At 38.4% G+C, this 12,672-nt stretch overlaps 2 protein-coding genes across 3 annotated transcripts; both read right to left on the bottom strand.

Annotated features, from left to right (window-relative positions):
* Nucleotides 1-522: 522 nt before the first annotated feature.
* On the bottom strand, nt 523-6,781 carry LOC147869360 (polypyrimidine tract-binding protein homolog 2-like). Of its 2 annotated transcripts, none has more exons than XM_087328513.1 (10): nt 6,476-6,781; nt 4,948-5,157; nt 4,781-4,843; nt 4,620-4,693; nt 4,030-4,125; nt 3,609-3,666; nt 3,429-3,530; nt 2,539-2,620; nt 1,500-1,612; nt 523-1,393 (listed from the first exon to the last, which is right to left on the bottom strand). In XM_087328513.1, exons 1-10 carry the CDS (start codon nt 6,659-6,661, stop codon nt 800-802), a joined length of 1,578 nt encoding a protein of 525 aa, XP_087184639.1. In that variant the 5' UTR covers nt 6,662-6,781; the 3' UTR covers nt 523-799. The 2 variants fall into 2 exon arrangements, with proteins under 2 accessions (XP_087184639.1, XP_087184646.1); XM_087328520.1 differs by having other exon boundaries at nt 1,253-1,393; nt 1,547-1,612.
* A 3,196-nt stretch (nt 6,782-9,977) lies between these two features.
* LOC147869359 (cytochrome P450 71AU50-like) lies at nt 9,978-12,300 on the bottom strand. Its single transcript, XM_087328500.1, has 2 exons — nt 11,315-12,300; nt 9,978-10,716 (listed from the first exon to the last, which is right to left on the bottom strand). Exons 1-2 carry the CDS (start codon nt 12,215-12,217, stop codon nt 10,039-10,041), a joined length of 1,581 nt encoding a protein of 526 aa, XP_087184626.1. The 5' UTR covers nt 12,218-12,300; the 3' UTR covers nt 9,978-10,038.
* Between the last annotated feature and the right edge of the window lie 372 nt (nt 12,301-12,672).

Below are 12,672 nucleotides of genomic sequence, written 5' to 3'. Positions count from 1 at the left end.
TGGTTTACTCATGTTGCATGTCAGTTATCAAGTGAAAGATTTTGTGCTAACCATGCATAAAAAAAACGCCCAGCATTACTCAAAATTCAGTGCGGCAAACCAAAGAAGAGAAGGACTTCAATGAATATAAATATATATGCCTTTAGAAGTGGAGGAATGTTAATAATATATTTAAAATTCAGTGCAACAAATCAAAGAAGATAAGAATTTTAATGAACATAAATATCTATGCCTTTAGAAGCGAAGGTATGTTAAGGGTTTAACCAAGGTCAGTAGACTCATCTAGTTTTCAAAAGGGAGTTCAATCAGACTAAGGTGTTTTGAGCCACTGTTTAAACAATCTACAAAAGCAGTAGATATTTTGCCTACAAATTGAAAAACAATCTAATTTTTGTAACTGCAGAATTGTCCATGGTAGCCTAACCAGTGTTTTATTATTCTCATAAAGAAATATCCATCTTAGTACTAGTAACGGTTGGAGAAATGGTAGGGTATCCTTCACTATCAAGACCGTGGCAGCTGTAAGACAAATTGAATTGTATTTCCAATGTAGCATTTTGTTTTCCATTTTGCCAAGCGAGATTTCAAAAAAGAAAACCTTCAGCATACAAAGAATGTAAAAGTGTGCAATATGTCCACAGAAAAACCTACAAAATCTGACACGAGTAACAAATCAAAAGCGACGGCATCTCTCTCCAAAGAAATAGAAGAAGGCTAAATGCTCAGGATTTTTTCCCCTTAATGATATAATATTTTGGAGACAAAGCCTTCAGGACATGTAAAAGAATATAAATGTTGATTACATGTAGAAGGCTGGGGATCCATTCCTACTATTATTAATGTTATTATTAGGTGGTGGCATAGACCCATGTCCTGGTAGGTGTGATGGTTGATATTGTTGGTATGGTTGTGGCTGTCCATATGGTATAGTAGGACCTCCTCTATATCCACCTTGAAGATTATGTGGAGGAGGTGGTGGTGGTGGCCCTGTAGGAGAATACAAAGAGTTGCTTTGACTAGGAATTCCACCTTGATTAATAGTAACAGCATTATTATTAGTATTATTAGGATGTGTCATCCCTTGCCCTGGTGTTGTATACTGAGATGGACCTCCTTGATGAAGTAAAACCCCTCCTTGAGAACCTTGTGATGTTGATGAAGGTCTATAAGGATAAGGTGACGATCCACTCGGTGTTAAACTGGGCACTCCTTCCCACCTTTGCTGTTGCGGTGGGGGCGGTAACAATACTCCACTTGAAGGTAGTAAACCTGAAGCACTTGTTATAATAGGTGATGTTACAGGTATCTGAGAGCCAAGTATAGACGGCTGCTGATTGGGAAGAAGAAGACCTGGATTAGGATTCATATAGTCTCGGCTTCGATCATTATTAGCCTGTCCAAACAATAAAAACAATAAAGAAGAGAATTTACAGACAAGCTTATGTATCTACGGCTTTGTTTAGCACACCACCACCGCCTAAACACACTTATAATAATACCTTCACACTGAGATCAGTATGGCGAGAGTATGAAAGATGAAGCTTACAAAAACCACCCTCATATATGCAGTGACCTTCCAATGCTTCTTTCGCTGCTACTGCAATTTGGACGTCTGATGAAGACAAATTCAAACAGTAAAATTAGTGCTTGAAAATGTTTCACATGCCTAAGGATTAATACGAGGGAGGTGAGAGAAATTTAATAAACTTCAAGCATGGGAGAGGAGGAGATTAAGGGAATAAGTCTGTAAATGATAGAAACTATCCCATGTGATTGACATCATTTACTGAATTCTAAAAGAGACGAAAATTCAAATTTGTGTTTTTTACTGAGAAAATAACTCAACTGCCTAATTGCTTTGTTTGCCTTCGGGTTTGAGAAAGGAACAAATCAAAATAAACAAATGAAATAATTTCATGGATAATAAACAAAAAAACCAAAGGGAAAATAGCATTTCCTATTTTTCAATAGCAAAAAAAACTCCAAAAGCACCTAGTGACTTTGTGCTTTGGTTAGGAGTAAAAAGGAACAGTCAATAAATGATCAAAACCATTTTGATGGATATTGAAGGAAAAAATGCAAGACAAAAATAGAAACTCTTGAACTGATTACATGGAGATTAAACAAGAAAAGCCATTTGAGGTAGGAGAAAGAAGAAATAAATCAATCAATATTGAGCTCATTACATGGATATAAATGAGAAAAGTCCTTCAGTAGGAGAAAGAAGAAACATATCAATAGAGGTGTCTACTGATTACTTGGATAATAACGCATCTGCCTAATGGTTTTTGCCCTTTAGCGTAGGAGAAAGAGAAAACATATCAACAGTGGATTGAACTGATTACTTAGCTAATAACTCGTTTGCTTTATGATTTTGACCTTTGGAATAGGAGAAAAAAGAAACAAATGAACCCAGGATTTAACTGACTACATGAACATTTAACAACAAAATAAAAAATGAAAAGAAAATGGAAAACAATTCAACCATATAGTGCCTTTGGACCTTTTGGACAGGCACAAAGAATGGCATCAGATTACCTGGGAATTGAATCAATGCCTGCAGTCCAGCATTTTTCTCGAACATTGCTATCTTTTGAACAGTACCAAATGCTGAGAATATCTGAAAATGCAGATCCAAACAATTAGTTTGTCACATTAATAGCGATCCTAAATGGACCCTTCATATATATACATATGACCTTATGATACACAAACCTAAGAATTGTTCTGTCACAGTGTCAACAGACATAAGCACGTTTTGTTGACAATATCATATAGAACTGAGAAAATCTAAGTGACTATATGAGCTTATGAGTATATCACATAAATCGAATGAGTATATTGTGTTATCTTAACAAGAGCTTTCAAATACATACAATTGTGACTGCAAATTTATCAGCAATTCTTAATATATACTTCATAGAAGGACTCAACTCTCTTTGACCATGCAGAGAGTCACTTTCTCCTATTTAATGCCACTTTTCTCCAGCACCTTTTAATATTATTGATGCTAACCATTTTGATTTGAATCAGTCCCACAGAACATTATACCGATCATAATGGTCAGAAATATGAAGACATCTTAGCCATCTATTAAACTTTAGAGTAGACGATAATGGCTATCTTCACCATCTAGCAACAGCCTAGAAAATTTATGCATTTTCCCTTAAACTTGTCAATGAATGTATTAACTATTTGACTTCCACGATAAATTTGATACTTTTATATACTTTCAGGGTTTTCCATCGTTTCATGTGGTCTATGAAGATCCAAGGGGGATTTGTTTGATTGCTGATGTACAACTGCTATTTATAGAGATTCCATATTAAGCATTTCCATATTTTGTTCACACACAATGTTAATATTATCACATAATGCAATTAAAGCACAGCGAAAACAAATGAAAAAAATACATGTTGCTAACATACTGTGTGGAGAACTTCAATGGTAACATCATACTGCATGTTCTCTATGGATGCAAGTAGCACATTGCTTTCTGGCTCTTTTTTCCCATCTATTCCAATGCCAAACTGCACACAAGAATAAACGGAACTCTTTAGTCAAAATGAAGATAAAAAATCAAGAAGAAAATTGATGTTTATCTTTACCTGCCCTGAGCCATCAATAGCAGAAGGAGCCACAGGTAAGTATGGGTTTGTGTAATCCCTGAATAGTAAACACACAAACACAAATATGGTTAAGGAAAAGACAAATCACAAATAGAGAGAACACATTTCATCCTTTAATGTTGAAAGAAGATTCTCGAGTCCTCTATAGCAGAAGGCAGTGTACCATTTTTTTCCCATAGAGTAACTAAAATTCACAAGCATGAGAAATAGCCAAATCCAGTTCTTTTTTAAACCTGTAACATGGAAACATAACTACTTCAAACGGACTTAGGCAGCCATCTACACAGAACGCTTCAAGAGGAGCTACACATGTATATATGAAAATATTCATATAATACACATGCAAGGGAAAGTGAAGACATATAACGTTAGTACAAGAATAATAGACCAAAGTATACACCTGCTTCGATGGCTCTGAAACTTGACAGTAAGATCTGTGTGAGCAGAAAATGAAATGTGAAGGTGGCAAGTCCCAACGTGTTCTGGAAGCAAATACCTGAGAGGAAACATATACTCCATTTAGACATCTTAAAAAGTTTGAACAATAATCAACTTCAACATTATTAGTGACATGCATACACATAAATGAAGCAATATGCAAGCAAAATGTAGGTGTGATATTTTCCCCTTCAATAATGAGCTCTTAAACCATGTAAGTGTAACGTTTGCTTTTAAGTGTAATGTAAGTGGCCAAACTTTATGAGATCTCTACAGGCATCCTCAGTCTCCAAGTGTAAGTGCTACCTCGTAAAGAGAACCAACACATCAGTTCCATAGAGGTGTTGATCAAGAGTCACCCCTAAAATGTAAGGAAGAAAACTCAATATACATTCAAGAGGAAACAAACATGGTGGAAGCATCTGGGGTCATACAAACCAAAGTACAGCCCCTACAACATATTTTCTAATGGATGAAAGTATCTGTTGAGTCAATGCTGAAATTGTGTCCTCAATTTTAAATCCATTCTCAAATTTTAATCTTATCCATTACCTGGGGATACTTCGGCCATCCAATGCTGACCTTGCAGATGATGCAGTATCAGCGTCACTAAACTGAACAAGAGCCTTACATAGATCGATGCAATGTTAGCAAGAAAATCATTGCAGTCCATTTTAGTTACAAGTTTCGATAAAAGAAATGAGAACACAAACCTGAAATCCTGCAGTCTTCTCAAATGTTGCAATCTTATGGACGAAACCAAATGCTGAGAATACCTGTAGATCAATAGTAATATGCTAGCGTGTTACAAATCAGCAAACTAAATAATTAAAAACCAAAAGCATGAATCATGCTCAGACATTTTTCATTTCAAACCTACCAAGTGCAAAACATCAATACTAACATCGCCAGCTTCCACCCCCTCAAATGTCACCAAGAGGACATTGCTGGCAACATCCCCAGAACTTTTGTTATTCACAATCTCTTGTCTATTTGAGTACTGTAAATAAACTGTCTTTCCCCTTATCTGAGCTGGCTCGGATGAGGAAGCATAATAGGAAACCATGGAGATAGCTTGATTTAGATCCGTCTACAAACATAGAAAAATCAAATCCATTTTTAAGTTCAACGATGAACAATCATTACAAGTACATTTATTGATCGAGAACATTCAAATCCCCATAGATACCACAATGTATCAAATGACAACCTAAAATGAAGGTAACCATGCTATATATCGCATAAACATCTACCTGCATTTAATATATGAAATGTCCAGATGGCAATAGTATAAATTTTAAACCCCAGTGCTTTCATTATATTTGTTTAACCACATGTGGAAAGGGGGGATTTTGCATGGATCCATATTTTTTTATTTGGGACAAAGTTTTCAGATCATATACTCAATGTGGACCTCTCCCCAAATAACTTAGCATCTGAGATAAAGGTCTCTTAAGAGGTTAACTTCCAAAGGTGTTCAAGTTGAACAGCATAACATGGTAAAACGATATAATATTTGAATGTGCTCAGACTTGGGACATAATAATAAATCTAAATTTGCATATATTCAAAATGTAGGAGATTTAAATGAACAAGGCATCCAAGAAAGCTAGTATATAGATGATGAAAGTGTAGCTAAAGTTCAAAAGCATCTATATTGCAGAAGCACAGCATGTCATCAGGATATGATGTTTGAATGCACTAAAATTTACCCAAATATGTGCATATGATTTCCATAAAAACAATTGGGCGTATTATAATCTGACAATCCTATAGAAATATATGAGTTTCTTGCAAGATTCCTGTAAATTTCTGTGCTATTTTCTTGTAATTTCCCTACAATCACATGGATAAAAACAAAAACCAGCTCACTCGCAAGTATTAAAGAAACATTTCTGAAATCAAATTTGTGCAATCAATCTAAAGACAAATATCTCTAAAATTTCTAGTATATTTTCATATTTCTTACTCTAAGAAAAGGAGACTGAGCAGTTTGTAAAGGAAAAATTCCCCAAAGGAAGCTTGGGTTTGATTTGTAGAAATAATCTAAGAAAATTAAAACGTTACACCTTCACAAGTTAAATTAAGGTAAAAACAGTCAGGGTTTTCCAAAATATTTTCTTTTAGGAAAAAGCAAATAAAACTTTAGCAGAAAATCCAAAGCGTTATGATAAATTTATCATGCAAATCAAATAATTCAGGTTATTTTCCAGAAACACAAGAAAACAACAAAAGGAAACAAATTAGGGTTAGAGGCAGTTACAAATCTTTTTGCAAATTCGCGGTGGAAATGAACTAGAACCAAGTATTCAAGACATCTAGAAAAATCCAAAGAATTAAGACAAAATTTACCATGTGGAAACACAAGAATACAAAAACCTAGGGTTGGTTACATTTAAGGAACTTACGAATTCAACAAAGGCCTGGTTACGGTTGCTTCCGACATTACATTTCGTGTTGACGATTTTGCCAAAAGGTTTGCAGAGGTCGAAGAGCTCTTCTTCGCTGCACTCCCAGGGCAGGTTGCGAAGATGAAGGACCTTGGATGGAGGCTGAGCGTATCTAAACTGAGTCTGTCCTGCGCTAGAGGACATGGCGATGTAAAAGGAGATGCAGAACAGGAGCTCGTCTCCCCGAATGGGATCGAACCGATCAATCGATCGTTCTTTGGTTTTTCTTCACAGACAACGGAGGAGATCAGAGAGATGGAAAGGGATTGTTTAATGTAGTTTCCCAAATCGCCCACGAGATTTCCTTTAATCCCCAAAATGCCCCTGCCTTTTCTTTATTTCTGAAAATGCCACTGGATTTTTCTTCATTGCCAATATCATATAAATATAAATTGTAATGAGCATACATATGTATTGTGGTGTCCCTTTTGTTATGTGCATTTCACAATATTATTATTTATTTATTTTTGTAAAGATATCCTCCGTTGGTATTAGAATTAAAGTGGCCAGAGGCGATATACAAAAATAGTCCAATCTTTCTCGGTAAAGATAATTACATTTCGCACACCCTCAAGTTGCATTCGAGAGCATCAATCTCCACATTCATCATCACCGATTCCCAATGCTCACATGGCAGGCTAGGATATTTCATCACCTTAACGTATATCCAATAGTGAGTCTTTGCAATCAGATTGTATAGCCCATGCCATTGGCTTTGAGTCTAAAGTAAGCTCTTCTATATGTGCCTTTCGCCCATATCTTCTGCATTGTTTGCTATGAGACAGTTGTACTGAAACCCAAAACCTTTTTCCTGGTGGATCTAAACTCTGGTACTCAAATACTTTCGAAACTGCGTACATTTTATGCAAAATATCTGCTAGTAACCGTGAACATACCATTTTTCTCATCCTCATTTAGTTGAATCCTTCCTTGTTTTTCCTATCTCCGTTTGAAAAAACTCCTTCAAACACTTTGGTGAATATTTTTCCATGAATAAGAAGGATCTTCCTTTGCAATGCTTGTGCTCAAAATTGGCAAGTTTTGCAGAAGATAAATAAAGCAATGATGTTGGGTGATAGAAAGGTACTGATATATTCATTACTTCTCCGGCCTTCAATAGACTCCAACCCTCATGCCATAGAGCCATCAACTAGTATTGAATTACCCCCATCAAAGGTTCTAGATAAGGATCCATTTTATGTTCCTCCAAAATGAGGTTTGGAACATAGATAAAAATAAGCTTTGGACCAAAGCCTATTGCAAATCCCTAAGATTTTTTGCACAAACTGAAATAGTTGAAACTTATTAATAATTATCGTGAATAGGAATGCAATAACAAAATTATGGAGATACCCTTGAGCTTTTCTTTATTTCCATAAATGCACCTCAATCTTCATTACTCTCACCCCTTAGAAAGAGGACAAATCTTGATGGCAAAGTGTCGAGGAAACATGGATGCATTGACAATATCATAGTTCAAATAGTAACTGAAGACATTTGGGGAGATAAAGGGCGGTTTCAAGGAGTTTTCAGAGCTTTTAACTATTCTATGTCACCTTGCAACGTTGCTACTAATGTTATTATTAGAGGAAAATCCATTAGTTCTATGCTTTACTCCCCAAATATGGTCGATCATGGTGAATTTATAAATACATAAAAGGCTTTAGATGTTTTGTTGTCTCTCCACAAAGTGATTTATGAATAGTGGTTCTAGCTTTAATAATAAAAATGGAGAGAGATTTCCTTTCCCCCCGTTTATTTATGCAGTTAAAAAACAAAAGTGATTCAAGAAATTATGATTATTGTAAGCGAAATCACCCAAAGACAACTTTACTTTTAACAGAACTCTCAAATGGAAAGAAGAAGGGGCACATCCAGAATAGATGTCCAATTGCCTAGAAGAACAATCGGGAAAGTTGAGTTGAAATAAACCTCATAGGATGAGTAACCAACATCAACGTCATAGGTAACAATGTGGAGACAGGGCTTTGCAAAATTAGAGCACGTGTAAAGCATATTTCAATAGGCCCAAAAGGATGATGTGTTATTCTTACGACAATAGGATTGGAGTGCAATACTATTATAATAGCTAAACACTTGTCAATTTGGTAATATGAATTGCACACAACCAATGAGGACAAAGAAATACTCACACAAGGATTAGACGAAATGGGAGAAAACAACTCTAACAATCCACCATAGTGTGGAAGAATAAAAGTAGGTATACTAACCCAAGTGTAGAATGACAAAGAAGTTACTTGTTGCATGAACTAAGCATATTGGTGAAGGTGAACAAGGATAGGGCTAAACATGAGAAAATAACAACTCTCATGGCCCAAGAAGTAGAGAAAGAACAAACTTGGATTAATATATTATTAGTCAATTCTAGAATTGGCAAAGAAGTTTAATCCATGTGAACCAAGACAATTGAGACAAAGAACAAGCAATTAAGGAAGTTGTCTACAATTGGAGAAGCCAAACGAAACTAGTCAATAAATATAGAAATTAGAATGGCCAATGATCAAATGAAATATGTTGTGGTAGTTGTACTTGGGAAGCATGTAAAAACCAACATCATAAGCTGATTGAGGAAATTGTTGCACTATGCGACATGATGACACAATTGGAGAAGGATTTCCATGAGTAGAATAACACCATAGAGGAGTTGAACGAAGAGATATTAACATAAGTAATAAAGAAACACCACCATTGGTTTAAAGTTTATCCATGTGAATTCACTCAAAGACCTAGTCTAGAGGCAACGAGGATAACAACCCAACTTGGGTTTACTCAACTTATAGCATTTAATTTAGGAAGTCAATGCTAGTTTTTTTTTCAAAATGAAGCTACTTTCCCATTAGTTAGGACAGAATTTCTTTTTCAAACCTTTAGAATGTCTCAACAACCTTAACTAAGAGAGATGGAGAGAAAATGATTTATTTTATTATCTACCTCAAAGATCAAATATGGCCTATGGGAACAAAATTAAATATTTTTTCACATCATACATTTGTTGTTAAGTAGTGAATTTCAATGTTCAAGTTTTCTACTAATTAGCAGTACTATGAAGACTGCGTTTCGTGATTATGTGAGAAATGTGTGTAGGGGTAGAACTCAATTAACAATGTAGATAAAGATAAGCTTTAGAAGAACCATTTTGGTAAGAGTGTGATATACTCACAAGTTATTCTCTATACCTTCTACATCTACATAATGTTTCCATAAGAAAATTGATCATGATTTTTTCATAGTTCTTTACATTCTTATATCTCCATATTAAGGTTTGATCAAAGTTGTACACCAAGCATAGGGCATGATGTGTGGTAGTGCATACGTAAACATATAACTTAACCAAGGGTGTGTTTCCTTTTCCTTCCAATGTTGAGATTACCAAAGAGTGGACAAATATTTATTAGTATAATTGTGTGTGTTCAACCGCCTAAACAAAATAGGACTATAGTAGTTGGGGATTGTCGATGTGATAATTGATGTTATAAGACGTTATTGAAGAAGCAATGAAGTTAAATAATATTGGTATGTAATCGAAACTTAGGGAAAGCTAGTGGAGGGGTAGCAAGGACGAGTGATCTTGAAATGCTTTTAGACTCGGAAAGGTCGATTGTAGAAGTGGCGGGGGACCAATGGAAACAATGGAGGAGGTTGGCGAGAGTGAGCTCGACGACGCGGAGGCCATGGTTCAAGCCGGGGCACATGCGGCGTCCGGATCCAAAGGGCAGCAACTCGAAGTGTTGGCCTTTGACATCGGTGTCGGAGTCCAAGAAGCGGGCGGGTGTGAACATATGGGGGTGCTCCCAGGTGTGCTCATCTGTGCCGATAGCCCACAAGTTTATGAAGACCCGAGTGCCGGAGGGTATGTGGTAGGTTGTGGACCGATGGGGTGTGCCCTCGGTGGTGGTACCGCGGTCATTGGGCAATGCCGGGACCTCCACGAGACAATCTTGGTTGGAGATGTGCGGGATCATCATGACAGCCACGGGGTGCAGCCGGAACACCTCCTTCACGACCGCCCTCAGGTACTTGAGCCTCGGTATGTCCTCCTCCACCACCATCCTGCCCATTCCCACCACCTCCTCCAGCTCTTCCTGGACCATCCTCATCTCCTCGGGATTCGCCAGTAATTCCGCGACCGCCCAACTCATCGTGTTGGCGGAGGTGTCCACGCCCACTAGAAACATTTCCTGGTCACACAATTAAGATCAGCTCCAAAACTTACCACATTTTGCATATTGCTGCTAAAACTTCAAAACAAAAAAGATCCACTACAGCATATGAGCAGGTGACCCCATCCTCTTCGACCACATCATCAACTCCATCCCATTATATTATGGTCTAATACATTTCTGGCTCATTATTTAAATTCATGCTAATTCAAACCCTTAATTTATAATATTAATGCCTTACCAACCTAGGACGTTGAATCTCTGTATAAGAGGAAAATTTTGAATTCATATTGCTAGGCAATGTGATTAGATACCTAATTAATTGCAATATTGCTTTGTATCCAATCAAGGACAACATTTGGGGACATAATTTGAATATACCATGGACCCTATTCATTATAAGACCCCTTTGTAAGTATATTTCATATGTTCGCATAAAAAGTGCTTTATCACATTGAATCCCATCAATTATACTTGAGTAATATGCACGCATATTGACTTGAAACTTAGATTGGTATCGTGGGACATGCCGAAAGTAAAGTAGGATCCTGCACATGTACAAATGAATATATGAGCCTTATATGGATGGCATGTTTTCACATAGGGATTTTTTTACCAGGAGGGTGGCATTGATGAAGTCTCGGGATTCAGGGTCGATGCATTCTCGGGTGTGGTCGAGGAGGAGGTCGAGGATGTCATCGAAGCGGAGGCCCCGGGAGCGGAGGCGGAGGCGATCGTCCACGATGGACCCCAACACGCGCTCCGTCCGCCCGCAAACCTCCGCCATTCTCTGCTTCACGGGCGCATCGAGGAACGAGAGGAAGGGCATGAACTCCCCGACCAATGGTGTGAAGAGGAGCTTCACCGTGTCGTCGATCACCGCGTGCAAAGGATGCATCTTCTTCATCGTGCCAAGAAGGCGCTCCGAGAGCACGAGCCGGCCCATGATGTTGCTCGTCACGTGAGACATGCACGCAGCGATATCGAGGGGCTCGTGATCGGCCTCGGCCTCGGCCCGGATGGTTGCGATCATGTGGGCCACCTCCTCCTGCCGGATGTGCCGCTTCTTCGACACTTGGGACTGGCTCAGTAGCTGTGTAGTCCACAGCTTCCGGAGCTCGCGCCACCTGTCGCACGTGTCCTGGAACCCGATGTTGTTGCGGGTCCCGAAGATCACGCGGTTCGGCATCGTGAACTCGGGCCGGTTGCCGAACACTGAGTCGTGGGTCTGGAGGAACTGCCGCGCCGTGGCTGCGTTGCAAGCCACCAAGGTGGGCTTCGTGCCGAGGCGGATCGTAAGGAGGGGCGTGTTGTGCTCCTTGGCGAGGGCCGCGAGCTTCCGGTGCACTCCCGGGCCCGACATTAACGGCATGTTCCCGATGACCGGCCACGAGCGAGGCCCCGGTGGGAGGCGTGCCGCGGGTCTACTACGGCTGAAGAAGGCCCATATGGCCATGCAAGTAGTGGCCAATCCAAGGAGCACCATGGATGCTAGTTGGAAGCTAGTATAGTCTTCCATCACAAAAAAGAGAGAAAAATGAGAGGAAGGGGGTGGTGTGGGGCAAGAAGTTTTGTATACAATTTTGAGAGGGAGGGAGTTTTGGTTATAACTTATGTATGGATAGAGACCATTGGGAATGAATGAATTTTGTAGATTTAAATAGTTCTTCTAAGGATCTACATCTTCTTTTGTTTTTTGTTGGTTAATTTCTTTGTCCAATTCAACAAGAAACTTCACATTCATGCTTTGCCAAGTCAATTCAAAAGCATGTGCATGCTAGTCTTTCAAAAAAGGCACCAAATAAATGTGCCTTTTCTTATCATGATAGTTTCCAAGTCATTCTCCCAAGTATGTAGCTCCATTTTGGTCAGCTCACCAATATCAACTCTATGCTTGTGGCATCCATTCTCCTAGTAAACATGCTAATCGCTCAAAAATGCCTTAGCTAACTACCATTCAACATGTTTGGCCAT

This window comes from Azolla caroliniana, unplaced genomic scaffold (genome assembly GCF_043228905.1).
Source record: "Azolla caroliniana isolate FFs.n. ecotype wild unplaced genomic scaffold, voAzoCaro1.0.p SCAF_1, whole genome shotgun sequence".
NCBI classification, from domain to species: domain Eukaryota; kingdom Viridiplantae; phylum Streptophyta; class Polypodiopsida; order Salviniales; family Salviniaceae; genus Azolla; species Azolla caroliniana.
This window is presented reverse-complemented; position numbering and strand designations above follow the sequence as displayed.